The sequence below is a fragment of the Physeter macrocephalus genome, chromosome 17 (genome assembly GCF_002837175.3).
Source record: "Physeter macrocephalus isolate SW-GA chromosome 17, ASM283717v5, whole genome shotgun sequence".
NCBI classification, from domain to species: Eukaryota; Metazoa; Chordata; class Mammalia; order Artiodactyla; family Physeteridae; genus Physeter; species Physeter macrocephalus.
The window spans coordinates 502,081-524,032 of NC_041230.1; the positions used below are offsets into that span (position 1 = coordinate 502,081).

The window sequence follows — 21,952 nt, forward strand, 5'->3', positions numbered from 1 at the left end:
GGCCCCCGGCGCGGGGGGGGGGGGGGGGGGGGGGGGGGGGGGGGGCGGGCGGCGGCTTAAAGACTACAATTCCCGGCAGGCCTTGCGCTCGCGTTGCTGCGGCTTCATAGACCAGGCTCTGCAGGGACTGATGGGAATTGAAGTCCTTAATACCTCTCCCGGCTGCGGAGAAGATGGGATTTTTTTTGGAGGTGGGGGGGTTATGAGATGCCGGGGTCCCAAGGCGCTGCAGGGGAGAGGAATAATGTCTGGGACCTCGAGAAGCCGCGGAGTCCTAAGTCCTTAGGGGCCATGGAGTGGGTAAACCATCCCCACGCTCGGGGGATCGGTGGGCGAGGTTGGGGTACACCCAGGTGTTTCGGGACCCCCCCTTCCAGGGCCACGTGCCCCTCCCCCGGGGCGACCAGCAAACGCTGCAGCACTCCCACTCCCGGGCGGGAGATCCGCGCACCTCTGCACTTACCCCCGTCCCCACGCGCCGTGGCCGCCCCCCGGGATGGGGCTGGGGCAGGGGCTGTGGCAGGGGGAGAGGGAGGAGCAGACTCACCCGGAGCTGCCGCCGCCGCCGCCGCAGCCCCGCGCGCCGGCCGAGGTGCCAGCTCGGCTCCTCCCCCCGCCCCTGTCGCAGGTCCCCGGCTCCTCCCCCTGCACCCCCTCCTTCTTGCCCTCGGAACCTGCGGCTTCAAAGCCCAAATAGCGCGGCCGCAGCGAGGAAGAAGGGAGATTTCCGTGCACTTCCACAGACGAGGATGCAGAGATCTGAGATCATGACCCTCTGCTCCCCCAGGATCCAAGGGTCCTGGACCTCACCCCCTCCTCTCTCAGAGAAGTCCGGGACCCCAGTCATCTCTTCCCCCAGGACCCAGGGTACTGAGCTTCCAACTCCCTCCATTCTCAGATCCAGGAATCCACCCCTCCTGCTCCCTCCTGCCTTGGGGAGCCAGGAGTCCCGACTCCCCAACCCCCTTCTCCGCAGGACCCAGGACTTCCAGTCCTCCCAGCCGAGGAACTCTGAGGGATGGCGGTGGGCGGGGTGAGGCAGAGCCTCAGAATCAGCGGTCCTGAGTCTCAGCCCGATGTGGAGGTAGAAGCAAGGACCTGGATTTCAGTCCTTCCTGGGCCGGTTCCTGAGTAGATTCTCAGATACTTGCTGAGCATCTACTGAGCGCCAGCCACTGCCTTTGTGACCTTGCACTCTTTGCTCTGAGTTCGTTTCCTCATCAACAAAATATAGACAATAAACCTGTTTCCCAAGGGACCCAGAGGTTTGAAAAGCCGGTCAATATAGAGGGAGAGCATTGCCACCAAGTAGGTGCTTAATGAATACTTTTTTTAAACGGCAAGTATACCTTTCCCGGTATAGTAATAGCAGGGAATGACAATTGCCGCTGTGATCTGGGCACTGGGCTAAGTGCTTTGAAAGCGTTCTCTGAGTTAATCTTCACTTTGGCCCTCTGAGATGGGGGCAATTATGTTATTCCCATTTCACAGAAGAGACAACTGAGGCACACAGAGGTTAAATCCCTTGAAGAAGATCCAGAGCTACCTGGTCTCAGTGGCAGCCGGGAGGGGTGACTTGGAGCCCCCTCACCACCCCCAGTCTTCCTCAGTGCTGCCCCCTGCCTCCCAGTGACACCCATATAAATATAATCTCTAAATAAAAAATTGCTGCTTCTTCTGCAAACACTTGAAGACGAGTCCCCTAGGCCCTCCCTTTAATTAGATAATCCGCCCAACTGCTGCCTAGGTGTACACGTTGCAGTCACCATCACACTTCTGAATGCCCCAGAAATGCCTTCCGGGTTCACTCTGAATCCTATCCTCAGTGCTTCTTGTATTCTCCCGGATGGACCTACATTTGCACCCAGGGAAGCTTGCATGGGGGGGTGAAGCACCCACAGATATGTGCACACAAGTGCAGGCACCCCAGATACCACTCTCACAGCCAGACCTCCGCCCAGGGTCCACAGGCAGCTGTGTTCCACAGGGAGAGACACACAGAGGAGTATGCAGCAATGCACACTTTCAGAGATGTGCACACAGATGGGCTTGCCAGACTCCCATGACATGTTCCCCAAGAGGCACTTGGGTATCAAGGAATAGCTGTAGTGCACTGGTTGTGTGTGTGACTTTGGAAGTGGGGTACCTGAGTTCAGATCCCAGCTCTTTCATGATTTGTGGCCTTGGGTGAATAACTTACATTCTTGGTGCCTCAGTTTCCCCATCTGTAAATGAGGGTAATCTTTTTTTTTTCTAATTTTTTTTTATTGGGAGGGTAATCTTTTTTTTAAAACCTACCTCATTAAGTTATTTCGAGGATTGAATTAAATTCACCAGAGATGCGTAGAGAAAATGGTTAATGTTTACTGTTGTCATGATTGGTAATTACATGCATTTGCTCATGGACTCCGTCACTGCATTTTACAAGTGAGGAAATTGAGGCTCAGAGAGGGGAAGTGCCCTGCCCAAGGTCACACAGCTGGGAGGTGTCAGAGTTGAGATTCAAAGCCATGTGGTCCGACTCTAGACTCCTTGCGTTCAGCCACTACACTGTTTGCATCTAGGAAGTTTGAGGACCTTGTCTGTCATCACCACCAGGGGCGTGGAAGAGCACAGAGCACTGGACAGGGAACCAGGAGACAGAGACATTCGTTCAATTCAATCCGTGCACCCAATTTGATAGATACTTACTGAGCATCTACTGACTGCCAGGCACTGTTCTAGGCACCAAGGATTTGGCTGGGAACAAAGCAGACAAAAATCCCAGCCTTGGGAGGGCTCACGGTCTAGTGGTGGAGACAGGTGGTCATTAAATAACTCCATGTGGGTATCCACGTTAGGAAGGAAAGTCCAGGGTGCTGTGTGTCTGAGAGGGAGGTCAATGGAAGGCTTCTCTGAGCAAGTGACATTCGAGTTGGCGTAAGCCAGGTGAAGATGGGGGAGGGGAGAGGACTGCTCCAGGGAGAGGGAACAGTCCATGCAAAGCCTGGGGTAGGAGCGAGTTTGGCACATGGAGGAGGACTGATGAGCACATAAGCTCCATGGGGGTAGCCCTTTTGTTTACTGCTGTGTCCCCGCTGCCTGACATGGTGCCTGGCACACAGTAGGCACTGGGTAAATATTGGTTGGTTGAGTGAATGAACAAGTGGATGGATAAATAGAGAAGTGTATGTATGTATGTGTGTATGAGTTGGATGGGTGGCTGGATGGATGGATGGATGAGCGGATGGATAGCTGGATGAGTGGATAAGTGGATCGTTGGATGGATGCATGCATCCATGCAGGAGTGAACGGATGAGTTTGCAAAGTACCTACAGATTCACACACCAATGTGCCTGCAAACAAACGCAGACACACACCCAGAGACGTGCACATTGTGTGTAAACACGGATTCACCTCTTCTCCTGGTGCTCCCCTGGGAGAACAAACGCCAAGAACAGAGGTAGACCAAGCTGGCCATGGCCTGTGTGGTTGAGGACGCAGGGAGGCAAACCCTCTAACCTGAGCTACAACCAGCCCCGCCCCCCGCCCCCCACTGCGGCGCTGACATAATTTCTGGAAGAGAAGGAAAATGCTGATTCAGGGATTTGTGTCCCGGGCTGCATGCCAGGCCAGGGAGCGGGACAGGGGTGACCCAGGAGAGTTGGGGTGGGAGGGGCTAAGGCAGAAAGACCGGAAGGAGGTAGAGAGATAGAGAGAAACAGAGAGATGGCGAAATAAAGTGATGGACACAGAGAGAGAGACACACACACACACAGACTGAGACAGAGATAGAGACATGCAGAAAGGTATAGAGACACAGAGAATGAGAGACAAAGAAAGTCAGAGGCACGTGATATAGAAATTCAAATTCAGACACACAGAGAGATGAGGAAGGGTTCCAGAGACAGGTAGAGAGAGGGAGAAAAATAATGGAGACGCAGAGAGATAGGAACTTAAAGGACCACGACACCAGAGGGAAAAAGAGAGAGAGAGAGCCAGATGCACACACACACGTACACACACGCAGATGCAGAGAGAGAGAGAGAGAGACAAAGACACCCAAAGAAGGAAGAAGAGAGAGGTCCAGAAGAGGCAGCTAAAGCTGGTCACAGAGACAAAGAACTCTGGAAAGGGAGCAACCTTCAACTGAGTGCCTCCTGTGTACCTGGCTCACATGCGGGGGCTTTGCTCTATCTTGCTTTATTTAAGCACCATTAGCCCTTCAAGGCAGCTTTATTGGTAAGAGATGAGGAAACCAAGGCTCAGAGAGGGAAGGACATTTGCCCAAGTTTGCACAGCCTGGGCATGGCGTTTGATGCTAGCCTGTTTGACTCCAGAGCCCATATTCTCTTCTTCATCCTATGTTACCTCATGCAGACCAAGAGACACAGGGCAGTGGGCTTAGGGGGTACTGAGTGTGAGTCACAGCGATAGAGGGAAATCATCACTTGTTTATTCATTCAGCATACATGTTCCGCACTTCCCTGATGCTGGAGAGCCAGAGATGAGTCAGGGGCCCTTGGTCTGGAGGGGGAGGCAGACACAGACCCAAATTCCTGAGCACGACTGATGCTGGAGAGCCAGAGATGAGTCAGGGGCCCTTGGTCTGGAGGGGGAGGCAGACACAGACCCAAATTCCTGAGCACAACAGGCAGAGTTCACAGTGTTCAGAGGTCTGAAAAAAGAAAAAAAAAGAGCAGATAAAGAACGTGCAGAGGACGGAGACAGAAAACACAACTGGTAGGAGGAGGAGTCAGAGAAGGCTTCCTGGAGGAGGGGGCACTTGAGCTTCTTATGAAAGGATGAGGGTGTTTGGGCACCAGGAAAAGGGCAGAAGGCAGCATGTGGAGAGTGGAGACAGGAGTGAGGGGTGGGAGGGATTAATTAAGTAAAGTAATTAATAAAAGGTGACTGAAGAATGTTTGAAGGTATGAGGTGAGAGAGGAAGCTGGGACCAGATCATGCAGCTCAGAGCCATGGGAGGGCTGAGAGCAGGGGAGGGGCAGGGTCATCTCCAAGTGCAGAAACACCCCTCTGAAACCTTGTGGGAGGGGAATGACAGGGGAGAGACTGGAGGATGTGAGGGCAAGAAGGAGGCTGGGGCGAGGGTCCAGGAAGGAGAAGACCTTGAAACCTGAGTGGGTGTCGGGCTGTGGGAATGAAGAGAAGAAAGAGCAGAGTCAAGAGGCAGAAGGGATAGAGTTTGGAGACTGATGGGCCATAGGGGCTAGGTGTGCCTGTGGTCATGAGAATGAAAGATGTCTCCTGTCCTATGGGGATGGACTTGGCAACTGGAAGTGAAGGACAGCCTGACGGGAGAGAAAAAGACATAAGTATGCCAACAGGGGGTCAGGGCCACAGAGGAACTGGGTCTGGAAATTAGTCCATTTAAGTCTGGACTGTTGTAATTGCCGATGACAGAAACGCAAATAACCTGAGCATAAGAGGGAATTAACTGGGTGGATGAGGGCTTGAGGGACAGCTAGATCTAGGCGTCCTCAATCATCGTCAGGAATCTGTCTGCATCTTTGGTTTCTGCTTTCCTTGTGCTGTCTTTGCTCTCAGGCAGGCTGTCTCCCCATATGGCGATGTGAGGGTCCCCAGCAGCTCCAACCTAGGCTCCGACCATCCTGGCAACCTCACTGGAAAAAGAAAGATCCTCTTTTGTAACAGGTCCGGCCAAAGTCCAAGGGTTGAATCTGTATCCTACGTTGAGTTTTAAGCTCATCCCTGAACAAATGACTCAGAAAATCAAGGTGCTACTGTCTAACAAGCAGAGAATCAATGTTTATCAGGCAGGAATAATGGACAGTTAAGGCGGAGACCAGATGAATTCGAGAGAATACTAGAGATACAGGTAACAGAGACAGACTGGGAAGATAGACAAAATAACTGAAAAAGTCTGAGCTCCTCTCCCATGGTTCCTGCTGAGAGCTCTGCAGACACAAAGGAGGGATGGCCAGTGGGCACCTCTGTGGCTAAACTCCTTCACTCCTGCCCTTGGGGTCAGGAGCCCTCAGCCCCTCCCCCATCCACGGGAGGTACCATGGCAACCAGGCCCCCTGCTCACGTTTCCCTCCCCCATATAGAACCCAGTTTCTGTTTGAATCTCACCCGTACCTAACCAGTTCCTGTGTGAAACGGGGACGAGTGGAGGGCAAGTGGGAACAGAAAAGGGATGTGACACAGGGAGGGAAGCCACGGAGCCCAGCAGAGGCAGCCATGAGAGAAGAGAGACGGGGAGAGAGGGCAAGAGGAGACTGGGAGAGATGGGGAGAGAGGTAGGGAGACGGGGGCGGGGGGGTGATAGGGTTAGAGAGAGGCAGAAAACTATGGAGAGAGAGAGGGACGGGGGCGCTGGGGAGATGTTGGGGAAACTGATGGAGGAGACTGGGGAGATGGAACAGGGGAAGGGGAGAGATGTGGGGAGAAAGAGGGCAGAGAAATCAAGGGAAAGAGTGGAGGAGAGATGGGGAGAGAGAAGAGGATAAATCAGGATAAAGAGATGGGGAGAGAGGGAGGGAGGGAGTGGGGCAGAGAGATGGGGAGTGGACGAGGAAGAGAGTACGAGAGAGAGGGGTGGGGGAAGAAACTCGAGGAGACTGGGAGACATTGAGGAGGAGGCAGGAAAGTGGGAAAGAAATAATTGGGGCACACAGGGAGTCCCAGAGGTTAAGGGAAACTGGATTTCCATGTGATCTCAGCCTTCCATATTTTTTTTCCCCGGGGGCTTCAAAGACAAGAAGGAGGAAGCAGCAGCGGGGAGAAGGAGCTGGGGTGGGTGACCCAGTCAGAGCTCTTCTCCCCATCCTCCTGAGACAACCCCTACCCACCTTCTCAGGATGCAACACGAGGTGGATCCCCTCTGCTCCTCCACCATGGGCAACCCCAGCATGCACGGGGAGGCAGGTACTGAGCCGTGTCTGTTTGCGTGTTTGTATCCAAGTGTGGGGTTGGGCGGGTGGGGGTCCTTCCTATGAGCATTGTGTCACAGCCCTGGCTTTCAGTGTGACCTTAAGTGAGTCACTGGCCTTCCAAAGAAAGAGCTACCCCCAATTCTTATGTCTACCAGATTCCTGAGCAGTACCTTTTAGACCTCAAACTACATTTCCCATGAGGCTGTTCAGTTCCCTGACCCATGTTCTGGACCCAGAACTACATTTCCCATGAATCTCTGGGGCCGTAACAACTCTTCTGAGGCCATTATCCCCCATAGACTCCCTGCCCTGGTCCCTCACACTCTCCTTGTCTCCCACACTGACCTCAGCATCTTCTCCCAAAGCCACTCCTCCTCCCTGCTTCCCATGTTTGAATGGTGCTACTGCCAACCCAGTCTAGACCCCAGGCATTGTTCCCCCACTTCCATTACCTCCACAGCCATCAGTCCCAGCCCCATCTTCCTGCTTACTCTCTCTGCCCTGTCCCTACTTCTCTTTCCCCACAGCCCCAGCTCAGGTCTTGTCCTCTTCCATTGGACCTTTCTCCACCTAACTCCCTGGTCTCCAGTTTCTCCCCTCCAGCCCATCCTCCACATAGCTCCAGAGGAGCCTTTCTGACACCCAGCACTAACCCTGTCTCTCCCTTGCTCACAGCTCTCCCATGTGGCCCTCCACTCCCAGGATAGAGTCTTAGCCCCTCAAGCTGGTGTTTGAGGCCCCGTGTGGCCTGACACTAGCTGACAGGCTCATCTTCCAGGGTTCCCGACTTCCACTCGACTTTAGCACGGCTCATTCATTCATTCACTCATTCAACATTTCTCAAATAATATCTTGGTGAGGATTCATTTGGCTAGCAGGTAATAGAAAATTGGACTTAATGCAGTATAAAAATAGGAAAGTCATCCTCTCACTCAAAAAGAAGCCCGGAGGTGGATCAGGGTTTGTGTTTGGTTGGGTCAGCAGCTCAGTGAACGTCACTGAGAAGCCAGTTTCTATGTCCCTGCTTTTTGGTCTGGGATATATCTCCTTTGCACACCAGCTTGCATACCTCATGGTTACAAAATGGCTGCCACAGTTTCAGGCATCACTTCCAGAGGTCTTCACTTTAAGAACCCCAAATAATCTCTCCTTACATCTCATTGGCCAGCACTGAGTCATCCACTCACTCTTGTCTCAATTCCTGGCAAAAGGAACGAGATTATCATGATTATTTTAGTCAGTGGGGCTACGCATCAGGTGGGAGAAACTTTTTTTAAAAACCTATACCTAATCCTACTTCAGGTCCCAATTAACCAGAATCTCTAGCGCTGGGGGACCTAGCAACTATAGTTTTTGGATGCTTGCCAGGTAATTGTGATGAGCAGTAAGGGTCAGAAGGCATTGGTTTACACTGGATGGGATATCCCTGAGGATACCGGGGCTTGGTGAGGCTTACCTGGTTGCGTGGGTGGGGAATGGACACTCCTCAAATGGAGGAAGAAGGATGGGAATGGCTGAGGGGGTCTCCTTTCTAGGTGTCGGCTACAAGCACCTCTTCTGTGCCAGGTGCTAGGCTAGGCATAGCAAATGCTCTAGTGGCAAAACAGACAGTTTCTCTGTCCTCAGGTCTCGTTTAGTGTCTTTGAAGACCTCTTTCATTTGGAGACGCCCCACCCCACATCATCTCTAACCTAGACTGAGGCACCCATCTGATAAGTATACTTGTATGTGTAGCTCCAGAAAAGATGAGTGAAATTGAGTTGACCGGTTGGCTCGTTTTGCAGATCGATATTTGTTCATTTCAGTTTTGCTGTTTTCTTTGTGGTGTTTTGGAACCAATAACATTTTTAGCTTGTCAGGTTGCGAACTTTGGCTTAGGCCATTAGAAAGCCTATGGGTCCCAAGTGTTTTGCCTATAGTAATAAATGAAATGACCCAGCTGGTTCTCATGCAAGGAGGACAGACATGAAACACACCATCTCACAAATAATTCATAACCTACAATTGCAATAAGCACTCCTTAGCCTTGGACCTGAAGAGAATTCTGGGAATATTCTCTTTTGCTTAAAGACCTTAGCACCCACCCCCCGCCCCCACCCCGTGGTCCCTCTGCATAAAACATCCCTTTCTCTGCCATTTCTTTATTTGGCAAACTCCTCCTTTATCCCTTAAGTCTTTTTTTTTTTCACCATTTAAAAAAATAGATCTTTATTGGAGTATAATTGCTTCACAATACTGTGTTAGTTTCTGTTGTACGTCAAAGTGAATCAGCCATATGCATACATATGTCCCCATATCCCCTCCCTCTTGAGCCTCCCTCCCATCCTCCCTATCCCACTCCTATCCCTTAAGTCTTGCTGTAGACATCACCTCCTCTAAGGAGCCTTCCCTGATTGCCCCCAGACTGGGCTTCCTCTCCACCTCGTGACACGTCCATTGTAGCAAGTATTGCCCTTTACAGTGAACACTTCCCCCACCAGACTGGAAGCTCTTGGAGGGCAGGCTGGGGTCTCATTAATCTCTTGGTCTGCAGCATTCTCCAAGGCACACAGGAGGCCTTGGAGATGCCTGTTGAAGTTTGAAAGTGTCGTGTTTCCTCAATTATTCAATAAGTATTTATTTTTAAATTTATACCTTTACTAAGTTACACGTATACATTGAAACAAATATATTAAAAATCAGGGTTGTAATTTAGAAATCTTTATTTCTAATGCCACATTTCATGAGAAACAGTTTTAACCACATTTTAAACATACACCTTTGATGCTGCTAGAGTCAGTTTTTTAGTCATTTCACACACATTTCCAGGGCATATAATTTTATTTCTCAATTACTTGTGATAGACTTTTAAAAGATTTTTTCTATTATGGAAAATTTCAAACATACACAAAAATAGAGACAATGTATATTTTGCTAATCTTGTTTCATCTAAGCAACCCCCCCACACACACTTTCCGGGGGGACATTCTATAGGACAAATTTGTTTTAAAGAAAATCCCAGACATAATTCCTTTTCACCCATAAATACTTAAGCATGTGTTTCTAACTGCTAAGGATTTTTAGAAAACAGACCTACCATGCCATTAATTCCACCTAACAAATTCACAATTCTTCTTGAATATCATCTCATACCCAGTACATATTTAAATTTCCCTAATTATTTAAAAATTTTATTTTTCACAGTTGGTTTAATTAAGACCCAAAGTTGACATATTGCATTTGATGGTTCTATTCCTTCAGTCTTTATTCAACAAATACTTACAACTAGGTGCCTGGCGCTTTGCTAGATGCCAAGAGCGAAAGACAAGTCCCTGACCTCGTGTTGCTCACATTATAATTAGAGACTCATAGAAGTAAATGTAAAATTGCAACCGTGATGAGAGCAAATACCTGGTGTCACGAGTTCATGACAGGAACTGTTCACACACTTAGGGAGACTTGATGAGCTAAGTGAGGGGGAAGAGAGTTCCACGTGGAGTCACAGCATGTGCCAAGGTCCTGTGGCAGGAGGGAGCATGGAGAGTTCAAGTCACAGAAGGGCACTGTTTCTGGAATGCAGCAAGTGAGGAGGACGATAGTGTCTGATCAGGCTTAAGACATCAGCAGGGTCTGGTCATGTGTGATCTTGGTCTTAAACTTATCCCAATGACAATGAGAAGTCCTGGGAGGGTTTTGAGGAAATGCAGACGGCTACGTGGTCAGATCTACATTTCAAAATGCTTCTGATGGGGTGAATGAAGAGGGGGAGACAGAGATATATATTGAGAAGTTAGGAAGCTGTTGTCTAGACAATAGTGGGGTGAGAAGCAGCAGACTGGGGGATTGAGAACACAGATTCTGGATCCAGTGCCTAGATTTTTATCCTGATTCTATCACTTGGCCTGTGTGACCTTGGGCAAGTCGCTTAAGTTCTCTGTGCTTCCGTTTCATCATCTGTTAAACTACACTATCTCAGAAGGCTGTTTTGAAGATTCAGTGGAAAACACTTTAAAAGGTGCTTGGCTTTTTAAAGGGGGCTGTAAACACGTAGTTATCATTATGGCGAAGTGGACAGATTTGAGAAGGAGATTACTATGTTGGAGAGATGAAAGGGAGGCCAGTATGGCTGGAGAAAAATGATCAGAGAGGTCATCAGAGTGACCACACGCAGGGCAGGTGCTTCTCAAAGGGGACCTTGCTCAAATGCAGACTCTCACCCAATAGGTCTGGGGTGGACCCTGAAATGCTCTCCAGACTACACATTGAAGAATGAGTCCCCATCACATGGAGAACTTTATCCTGAAGGCAAGAGGAAGCCTCTGGTGGTGCCGAGAGGAAAAGATCACCCTAGCTGCCCTGCCAGAACAGATGGGAGGTGGAAGAAGAGGGACCAGAGGGGGGGCTTGCTATGGGACATAGCCCTGCGCTGGAGACAGCCTGTCCCAGCTCACAAGAGCCGAGTGGTGAATTTTGCAAGCTGGTTGTGAAAACCATGGGTAGCATAAAATTGGCCAGGGTGAGAGTACTGAGACCATGAAAACTGGCAGATGCTGAGAGAGAGAGAGGACATTTACCAGCACGCCACTGAGTTTACTGAATGAGGGAGATAGTAGCGCATCAATGTCTGCGTGAGAGGTTTTTAGAGACCTGGGCTGAGTTAGGTGACTTGGGGAGGAATCAGGAAAGCAGGCTTTGCTCTGGATCGGATGCTGGCAGGAAGCAGAGGCAAGTCCATACCGTGAGAGCAATCAGAATGGCACTAACACTGGTTGGGAAAAAAGCAGCATCAGCTCTGAGCCAAGAGGGGGATATTTGGTCAGTTTTGTGGTTTGGGCAGCGTCGATGTTGTGTTGTGTTGAGACATGACTCCAGAGGGGTCTTATTCTTATCTTGGTCCATCATGGTTACAGAGTGACCTTGGCTGCTGTTGGTATTCTGTGAAATTCCTTATGTCCAAAGGGAGGTCACCAGGGTCTCTCTGGGAGTGCCAGGCCAGCTCCTGGCTGTCAGGGCTTGCTTTCTGCTTTTTTCAGCTGCTGTAACAAAGAGACCCTCAAACTCAATGGCGTTAAGAAAACAGTTGGTTTCTCTCTCGTGTAAGAGGAGGAAGGTGGTCTGGATGGGTGGGATATCTCAGCCCCACGAGAATACAGGGACCCACGGTGCTCCATCATCTCTAGCAAGAGTAAAGCTGGCTTATTGCTACATCCACATTCCAGTCCAAGGGAAGGGGCACTGAGTCTAAGCCAAGAAAATTTCTCTTAAGCCAATGATTCCAAAGTTGCACCCCTCACTTCTGCTAACAATGTTGGCGAGAGCTTGGTCATGTGGCCACACCTAGCTGCAAGGGAGGCTGGGAACTGTTGTTTCCAGCTGGATAAAACTCTAGGATTGTAGAGGAAGGGGAAATGGATTATGTGGGACAACTAGCAGTTGGCCATAAAAGAGACCAATTAGTTGATGGAGGGGTTGTGTAGAAGAGCCCAGATTTGAGAGCTGTTATGAATCAAGTTCCAATCAGGAGGCCGGTTCTGAGGGTGCTGGAAAAACCATAAACTGGATTCAAATGCTGCTGCAGTGAGAAAGCTAGGCTGGGGTGATTGGAATAGGAAGCAAAAAGGAGCAAGTCCCTTCCTTTTCCTCCTGCCCTCCAGTCTCCCGCTAGCACCCCCTTTAGGCAGAGCCTAACAGGACCCCAACTGTCCGAGTGGAAATGGGGTTGGTAGAGTCCCAGCCCTGGGGTATCGGACGGTTGGGTGGTGTAGGTTGGAGTTTGGGGCTGAGAGACAACAGCTTAATAACTGGCATAAGAGCTATCCTGGGGGTGGCACGGACAGTCATTTGGTGATGCTATTTAAGTGGAATGATGTGCGAGGAGTGCTCAAGGCAGCTGATACTGGGTTTTCCATCCACAGGAGCACTTCCTGTGGACCTAGAGACCCTAGAGGAGACGCAGGCTCGGAGCCTGGGCAGACCTGTCAAATCCTCGTGAGTGGTCCCTGGCCCCATGATTTCTGATCTCAGCTCCTCTGAGTGCGATGGCATGGACCCCTGACCTTGGGAGGTCCCTGTCTGCTGGCTGTCTTCCCAGGAAGCAGTATCTGCGCCAGGTCATTGCAGAATATGAGGCGCTGGACCGAGAGCTGCCATGCATCCGCAAGTTCCCCATGCCACCTGCTGCCCAGCCCCTCGGTCTGTGCATGGAGACCTCAGTGAGTGTCCCCACCCCCACCCCATGAGCCCAGGTCCCTGGTGGCACGGTGGTGCCCAGCCCCTCGGTCTGCGCATGGAGACCTCAGTGAGTGTCCCCACCCCCACCCCCATGAGCCCAGGTCCCTGGTGGCACGGTGGTGCCCAGCCCCTCGGTCTGTGTATGGAGACCTCAGTGAGTGTCCCCACCCCCACCCCCATGAGCCCAGGTCCCTGGTGGCACGGAGGGAAGGACACAGGCTCAGAAGTGAGGTGGACAGGGTTTGAATCCAGGCTCTGCAGCTTATCGGCTGTGGGCTTGGCACCAGGCTAAGTGGCTGAAAATTGATGGTGAATTTGTCAAAGGGTTCTTCATCGAATTTATCACTGCTGATCGCAGAGGGGAGACCGAGAGGCAGGGAGAGGGGACACTGAGGACAGAGGGAGTCCTGCTAATCCACCTATTATGAAATTCTGTAGAATTTACAGATATCGCAAAAATTCATTTCAAAAAGCCCGTTTTTTGACAGATTCAGTGACATGGTTATTCGGTGTATGGATCCTTTGGGCATTCCTGCCCCAGAGGACGTATCTATTAAGGTCTCACCCATTTGAGAATTAAACAAGGCTTGCCAGGCACAAGCCTCGGAAGTGTTCCCTCAGCTGACCTGTGTGACTTGACCTCAACACAGGGATTGCTGTTCTTGTTTATGGAACCAATCTCCATCCTACTGCTCCTCTTCTTTGTGTTTTTGATATCTATTAAGGTCTCACCCATTTGAGAATTAAACAAGGCTTGCCAGGCACAAGCCTCGGAAGTGTTCCCTCAGCTGACCTGTGTGACTTGACCTCAACACAGGGATTGCTGTTCTTGTTTATGGAACCAATCTCCATCCTACTGCTCCTCTTCTTTGTATTTTTGAACATGAAACACACACACACACACACACACACACACACACACACACACACACCCCCAACATGCACATCCAAGGCTTGCCTTCCTGGAGGTGACCAATTTCACGATTTCACTGTGGTTTCTCAGCAATTTTATATGTCATGACATATGGTATCGCCTTCGACGTGGTAATCTCAGACTGCAGACGTGGTTAATGATCAATATATGTTTCTGAATGTAAAATAGATTGACAAGACGTCATATCCTCCTACGATCCTTATTTTCTGAGAACTGAATAGTTCTTAAAATGCTAATATGACTTAAAAAGTTAAAATTTACGGCTTAAATCCTTGCGGAAATCTTCAAGGGCTGCCAAAATCTCGCCATCCAACGCAGGTTGCTGGAAAAGTTTTCAGTAGATTGGCAAAGTTGGCCAAATCGGTGAATCATTCAGTCACCTGTTCACTGACTTTTGGCAAATCGGTTTGGTGAGAACTGATTTTTTTTTTGGAGAATGACCTAGAATGGCAGTAGATGCCTTTCTACCTGAAAGATTCCTATCCTCCCCGCTCTGGCAGGTTCTGCAGGTGGGGTCTCGGGTGGGGACTTCTGCACCCGGACTGAACTCCGGGTGTCACTGACTGAGGTTCTCTCTCCGACATCCCCAGCCCGAAGAGGACCTTACCCACCTGGAGGTGCTGGAGGCGCTGGAGGCCGAGCTACCCGGGGCCATGGAGAGCGGGCGTGTGAGCAGCATCCGCTTTGAGAACATGAACGTCATCTGTGGGACTGCTGGGCGCCGGGACCGGTGAGCCACTGTGGGGGGGTGCAGGGCCTGGAGCGACCGGGAGGGGCAGGACGGCAATTGGCAGGACCGCGAAGAACGCGACGGGGGAGCCGGGAGGGGAGTGAAGGCGGTGAGAGGTGGGGCGGGGCGGAGGCTCTGAGTGGGCGTGGCCGGGAGCTAATAGGAGATGTGGGCCAACAGTAAGCTCCGTGAGGGGCGGGGCGGAGAAGTGAGGGCAGTGAGGGGGCGGGGCCAGGAGCGCCCGGAGAACGGCGTGGTTGGTATAAGGATCCAGACCCCGCTGAGAGTGAGAGCCGAGAAGGGGCTAAGGCGAGAGTGGGCGCGGTGAAGGGGCAGGGGCAGGCGAGATCGGAAAAGAAGGTGGGATTTGGAGTGAGGAACCGGACTTTCAGTGACCCAGGTGGTGACGCGGACGCGCAAGACCGAGGTGTGTGGTCGGAGCTCGGGAAACGGCTCGGAGCGGGAGCGTGGCCGGGACTGAGCACTTTGCAGGGGCGGGGCCAGAGTGATCGGGTGGGCCTGGAGTGTCTAGTTGGGGGCGGCGCCGTGCCCGAAAGCCACACTGAAGGGGCGGGACCTGGAGTTGCTGGACCTGGAGTTGCTGGATGAGGATAGGGCCCTGGAGCGGCGGTTTAAAAAGATGGAGCCTCGACAGAGCCAGGCTGAGAGAGAAGACGGGACCTAGACTGACCCAGCTGAGGGTCGAAGTACAGATTGACCTCGGCGAGAGTGCAGGGTTGGAGAGTTTAGGGATGTAGTGACGGGTCGAGGGACTGGAGTTGGTAGACGAACAGGCACCAGGCAGGGACTCCGGGACAATCAAAGCCAGCGATTCCCCTTCCGCCTCCGCCCCGCCCCTCTCCTCTTGGCCTTGCCCCCTTGCAGGTGGCTCATCACGGTCACGGACTTCCAGGCTCGCTCGCGCCTACTGTGCTCGGGGCTCCGCCTCCGCGGGCTCCAGCACCCTCTCGTACGCCACGACGAACTGCTGCTGGGCGATTACCGCCTGCACCTGCGCCGCTCCCTGGTCCGACGGCGCATGCTCGAGGCTCTGGGGGCGGAGCCGACCGAGGAAGACTGACGTTTGGGGGCGGGCCCCGGCTGCGCCTGCGCACCGCCCAGCGGGCGCGGGCGACCCACCCGGAATCCCGAAGGAAAGGGGCGTTGCCTTCCCAGTAAGGAGGCGGGGCCGGCTCGAGGGGGTGGATACTGTGAGTTTAATTATAAAGAATGACCTGGTACAAAAGCCATTTCTCTCTGCAAAATCTTGGTGGGGAGTCAGGGGGTGGGAGGTGATGGGGGGTAGGGACGAACCCCCATGATATAATCCCGCCTCCCTAATATTCCCCCAGTCCCTGGAAACGGACGCCTGGGTCCCAATCCCTTGAGAGATGAACTCTGAGGCCCGAGAGGGAAGACCCGGGCGCCGGGGCTTTGAACGCGTGCGATCCTTGTCCCAGCGAGAACCAGACGTCCTCATCCGCCCCCCTCCTCTTCCTCCTCCCACCCCCCCTTGGAAGACAATTCTCGGGCTTTTATTTCAGGTTTTTTTCTGGATTTTTTTGTGTGTGTTCTAGTTTTTTTTTTTTTTTTTTTTGTATTTTCCTTTGTTATCGTTCCTCTTTTTGCTTTGTCTCTTCTCTTCGCCCCGCGCTGCCCCCCATCCAGTCCCTTCCCCCTCCCCACCCCAACCTCCCCTCCCCCCTCCCCACCCCCCATACCCTCCCCAACCCCGCGGCACCCATCCAGAATGAACAAGCCCTTGATAGACGGGCGCCGCGCAGGCCCCCTGCGGACGGGGGGCATCCTGCGGACAAGGGGGAGGGGGCGGGTAGGGGCCCAGCGCGACCTCCGCCCCGCTCCTCGCCACCCCTCCCCCCTCCCACGACCCTCCCACAAGGTTCCCCGCAGATCCCTGACGTGGTGAGGGGAGAGGGCTGCAAGCACCCTCCCCCCATGGACGGAGCGCCCCCGCCTCGGGGGTAGAGGGCAGCAGAGGGGGAATGGGATTGGGGGAAGGAGGGGGAGCTCTCTTCTTTGGCAGCTGAACATGGGGGGGGGACCTGAGGGCGATGCCCTCCCCCCTTTGCCCACAGTAGGGGAGGGGGTTTTCCAGGGGAAGGGGTGGCTTAAAATTCCCAAGCCCCAGGAATAAAGGGAGGGGGAATCGTGCAGGAAGGAACAGCCATGCTGGAGGGAGGAGTTTCTCGAAGAGACGGAAAGGTTATAGGAGATGAGGGAGCGGTGTCTTCGTGCAAAACGGATGGACCGGAAGGCTGGGGAGACAGAGAGGAGGGAAGAGGTGAGGGGGCCGAGCCCGGGCGGGGCAGGGAGAGGAGGAAGAATGGAAGCAAAGTGGGCAAGAAGTGAGTGTGCGTAGGGTCTTCTCTTGCCAGAAGGAGAAGAAGAGCGTAAAGAGCTAAGAGAATAGGCAGAGTGTGAATGACCGGAAGAGGTGGTCTTTCGGGACCAAAAAAAAAAGTGCCAGGAAAAGAAACAATACAACCCAAGAGCGCGTGTGCAATGAGTGTGCAAAAAGAAAGAGGTAGTAGAGTTCCCCACGGGAGATGGAAAAAGTCACCCAGGAGCTGACAAGAACAAGTAGAAATTCAAGAATGAGTGTGCAAGCGGGGCCACGGAAGGCAGGAACATTGTTTAAGGAAGAGAAGAAAGCTTCAGGAGAGCAGTGGGAGAACTGGGGATGATGAGTGCGCGAGAGCGAGCATGCCAGAAGGTTCGCCCGAGAGCTGACAATGGAGACGGACAAGGATTTGGGAAAGACAGGTGCAAGGGAGTCGGGAGCCTGGCAAAGCGGAGAGGCACGAGCACTTGCGAGCGATTCGGTTTCTGGGAGGCACGGGTGCGAGCAACAGCGGGAGAGGGGGAGGGGCAAGGAGGGGCGTCAGTGTCCCCGGGAGGGAGGGGTGAATAGAGTGAGAATGCGGGGGGTGCAAGAATAAGAGGGGAAAGTGCTTCAAGAGAATGGAGGTGAGCGTGTCGGGAGAGGCGCCCGGTCTGTGAGGAGGTGAGGGGAAGGGTGTCCCAAGTGTGTCTGCAGCAAGGGCCCAGAGATTTTTCGGGAGCGAGGGGTGGAAGGGAGGGCGCCCCGGAGGAAGCGTGTGCAAGCAAGAGGCTGAGAGGGCAGGGGGTGTGGAGCGTGGGGAAAGAGACGCGTGGTGTGCCAGGGACACTGAACGCGAGCCGGAGAGCCGAGGGGGCCTCACGAGCCGGAAGCGAAGGCGCAGTGTGCAAGACAGTGAGAGGGCGAATTTGTGCAAAACTGTAGCCCAGGGAGGGGAGAGAGGAGAGCGGGCGTGCGAAGGAGCGTGCAAGAGGCTGGGGGGCTGCTGTGTGTGCCGGGGAGAGGGGAGGGTGGGGAGAGCCCAGGGGCCTGGAGAGGGGGGGAAGGGTCGTTAGAGGTGGCAGGTGGTGGAATCTGAGGGCATCGCCTTCCCCTGCGGCCTGGGGGGCGACCCCCATCCGGTCAGGCTCAGGGCTGACCCTCTATGGCTCTGTCTGTCCCCTCCTCCCCGGAATCGACCCTTCCCGCCTTCTTCATCCCCCTCTGTGATTTCTTCCTTCCCCCCACCCCGTCCACTCCCCGCTTCACACACACACACACACACACACACGAGCCCTGGCTGATCTGGAGACCTTCTTGGCTACATGCAGATAAGCAAGGCTACTGGGTGGCCATGTCCTGAATAGGGTAGGAGAGGTGTTATGGGATATTATAGGACATATTACGGGATGAACTATATTCAAGACTATAAGCACACCCTACCATCCACTTTGGACATAACATGCATGGGGGCAAACTCTCAGCAGGCCCGGGAGAACTGGTCCCAGTGACCCCAGGCACCCTTTCACTTGCCCAGGCTGGAGGAATACAGAGCTGCCTGCCCCTGTGCCAGAGTAGCTGACCACAAGTTCAACTTCTTAGAATCTTATACTCTATCCTAGATACTTCCAGACAGGATTAGAACATTTGTGAAGAGCGTGAAAATTTCTCTAATTCCTAAAGGTTCATCACACAGTAGGGTTTTACTTATTCAACACGTATTTATTGGAATCCTACTATGCATCAAGCACTGGGGATGTAGCGATGCACAGGATGGAGACCACAAGAATACTGGTTCTCTTTTCCTTTCAATAAACACTTGCCATCTATTGGTCAAGAACCTCTGATTTATGTGCACACAAACACACACACACACACACACACACACACACACACACACACAGTCTTGTGTCAGCTGCCCCCTCCTGTGAGGTGCCGATGTCTGGCCAGATCAGGCCACCTGGTGACCTCCGGCCTTGGGAGACAAGAGTCAGGGTGCAGTTTTAGCAGAGTCCCTGGCCCGGGGGGAGAATGAAGGTCAGGGTTCAGAGGTCAAGAGGCCAGCAGGCTCCAGGGTTCCGTGGACGGGCTGGTCCGTCCGGGCCAGCCATCACCTCTCCAGGAAAAATTTGAGAGCCCGGTCGATGTTCATGCGGTGGCCCACTCTGGTCACCCCCAGATCGACGTAGTCCTCCTTGGTCAAGGCGGGCAGGTGGGAGCCATCGATCTCGTGGTCCAGGAACCGGGCTCGGTGCTCAGCCAAGCCCAGCCACTCAAGCCAATCAGCCACGTCGAACTTGGTCCAGAACCCCAGAGGTTTAGCGCTGAACGGCTTGTCCGGGGGCAGGGAAAGCAGGCGGGTCGGTGAGAGGGAGCGGGAGGCCCCTGACAAGGCTCCACCGAGACCCCCGGGCATCCCGGGGTGCGGTGGCACAAAGACAGGGGCGAAGGGGTCAGCCGAGCCTCCTGGCCCTCCGGTGGGGGAGCCGCGGATGTCAAAGAGGCCCGGGTAGAGGGGTCCAGAAGGCAGGATGGGGAGGGAGGAGGGCCGGGGCGCAGGGCTGACCTTGTGCTCCGAGGCGGGCAGCAGAGACGGGCTAGGGGCCCGGCGGAGCAAAGGTGGCCGCATCTCGAACTCCACGCCCTGGAGGTGGCGGGCGGACGTGGAGGAGGAGGAGGCCGACGGCGAGGTGGCCCCCGGGGCTGCGGCGGCTGAAGCGGAGCCCCCGGCTCCTGTGGGGAGTGGCGGCAGAGGTGCTTTGGACCAGTTCTGAAACAGGCTGCTGACAGGTTTGGAGAGAAGCGAGGGCTGGGAGTCTTCAGAGAGTCTGGAATGTGACAACGGGGCAGGGGTGGAGGGGAAGGGGGGGGGGGTTGCAAAGGCGGGTGAGAAAGAGGCAGAGGTCAAGATATAGGGAGAGGAAGAGAGACAAGGGGCAGGGGTAGAGAGTTGGAGGAGAGAGATGGGGAGAGATCGAAGGAGCAAGCGAGGGGGTAAGATGGATGTCAGGACAGAAAATGAAGGGAGAGAAAAATGAGAGGACAGGGAGAGGGTGACAGTCAAGAGAGATGAAAGAAAAAGAGACATTAAGTGATAATAATAATAATCACCACCACTTACTGATGCTCACGTGTGCCAGGCATTGTTCTAAGTGCTTTAACATATCGCCATCTCAATGGAATCCCCGTGACAGCCCTGATGCAGGTTACTATTATTATCAGCAGCACAGAGAGGTTAAGTAACTTGCCTAAGGACACACAGCCAGGAAGTGGCAGAGCCCGGTTATATGGCACCGAAGTCTGAGCTCTTAACCACTACCCTATACTGCCTTTCCGGGTATGGCCAGTCACAGCAGAGTGGAAGACAGGGAGACAGTGAGAGGAACGGTTTGGAGAGAAGGGAGGGCTGGGAGTCTTCAGAGAGTCTGGAATGTGAAAACGGGGCAGGGGTGGGGGGGAAGGGTGGGGTGGGGGGGTTGCAAAGGCGGGTGAGAAAGAGGCAGAGGTCAAGATATAGGGAGAGGAAGAGAGACAAGGGGCAGGGGTAGAGAGTTGGAGGAGAGAGATGGGGAGAGATCGAAGGAGCAAGCGAGGGGGTAAGATGGATGTCAGGACAGAAAATGAAGGGAGAGAAAAATGAGAGGACAGGGAGAGGGTGACAGTCAAGAGAGATGAAAGAAAAAGAGACATTAAGTGATAATAATAATAATCACCACCACTTACTGATGCTCACGTGTGCCAGGCATTGTTCTAAGTGCTTTAACATATCGCCATCTCAATGGAATCCCCGTGACAGCCCTGATGCAGGTTACTATTATTATCAGCAGCACAGAGAGGTTAAGTAACTTGCCTAAGGACACACAGCCAGGAAGTGGCAGAGCCCGGTTATATGGCACCGAAGTCTGAGCTCTTAACCACTACCCTATACTGCCTTTCCGGGTATGGCCAGTCACAGCAGAGTGGAAGACAGGGAGACAGTGAGAGGAACAAAAAGAGGATGAGCATTCAGGGGAGAGAGATGGAAGGGGACAGGGGACAGAGAGAGAGAGAGAGAGAGAGAGGTGAGGAGAGGGAGATGAAAGGGAGAAGAAACAAGGGGAGGAAAAGGTTCCCCTCATCCCTTTAGCTCCCTCCAGAACAGTCCCTGCCTCAGGGCCTTTGAACAGTTCCCTCTGCTTCGCTCTCTCTTCCCCCAGGGAGCCAAACGATTTGCTTCCTTCCCTCCTCCAGTCTCTGCTCAGCTCGCCTGTTATTTGAGAGCCTTTCTCTAACCATCGCGTTATTGCATTTTTTCCCTAGGATGATGACAACGATTCTGTTTATTGCCTGGCCCCCACCTCCGCCTCATTAGGCTGTGAGGTCTAGGAGGGAAATGCTTTGCTTGTTTTGTCCATTGTGGGGTCCCTCTCACCCTGAAGGGCACCCGGTACAGAACAGATGGCAAATCAATTATTGGTGGATCTGTTAACTGAATTAAGCGTCCTTTCCTCTCCCCAGAAGACTTTAAGAATCATCAGTGAGATGGCTTAAGATCTCAGAGACCTCAAAAACCACCTCAGAATATCACCATGTGGATATCAAACCCTCGAGAAGAATGAGAGTGAGCTCTGCAGAAGAACAAGAGGATTAAAAAAAACCTCTCCCCACTCGCTCTGTGCGTCTGAGTCAGGAACGTGACTATACTTTCCCTAAGATTAGAAGGTCTTGAATGAGCTTGAACTCTGTGGCAGTTCCAACTCGCTAGCTGCTTTAGAAAACTTCTGCATTTTCCTGGACTTCTCCTTCTGTACTTGCTGGGCTTTTGTAAGCGACCCCTCCCCTCCCCCATCTCATGGTAC

At 53.0% G+C, this 21,952-nt stretch overlaps 2 protein-coding genes across 2 annotated transcripts in view; one reads left to right on the forward strand and one right to left on the reverse strand.

The window, feature by feature from the left end:
- Positions 1-6,824: 6,824 nt before the first annotated feature.
- On the forward strand, positions 6,825-16,014 carry C17H19orf81 (chromosome 17 C19orf81 homolog). The gene is made up of 5 exons (XM_007104292.2): positions 6,825-6,891; positions 12,794-12,866; positions 12,970-13,090; positions 14,634-14,773; positions 15,659-16,014. Exons 1-5 carry the CDS (start codon positions 6,825-6,827, stop codon positions 15,852-15,854), a joined length of 597 nt encoding a protein of 198 aa, XP_007104354.2. The 3' UTR covers positions 15,855-16,014.
- Positions 16,015-19,097: 3,083 nt separating this feature from the next.
- The window catches only part of SHANK1 (SH3 and multiple ankyrin repeat domains 1), a 48,469-nt gene continuing 45,614 nt past the window's right edge, over positions 19,098-21,952 (reverse strand). The window contains exon 24 of the mRNA XM_024132376.2: positions 19,098-19,942. Within this exon, the coding sequence (XP_023988144.1) occupies positions 19,225-19,942 (718 nt within the window). The 3' untranslated portion in view covers positions 19,098-19,224. The remainder of the gene's footprint in view (positions 19,943-21,952) is intronic.

Coding starts and splice junctions, on each gene's coding strand:
- C17H19orf81 (XM_007104292.2), top strand. CDS start 6,825: ATGCAACACGAGGTGGATCCCCTCTGCTCCTCCACCATGGGCAACCCC. Junction 6,892..12,793: donor CAGCATGCACGGGGAGGCAG/GTACTGAGCCGT, acceptor TTCCATCCACAG/GAGCACTTCCTGTGGACCTA. Junction 14,774..15,658: donor ACTGCTGGGCGCCGGGACCG/GTGAGCCACTGT, acceptor GCCCCCTTGCAG/GTGGCTCATCACGGTCACGG.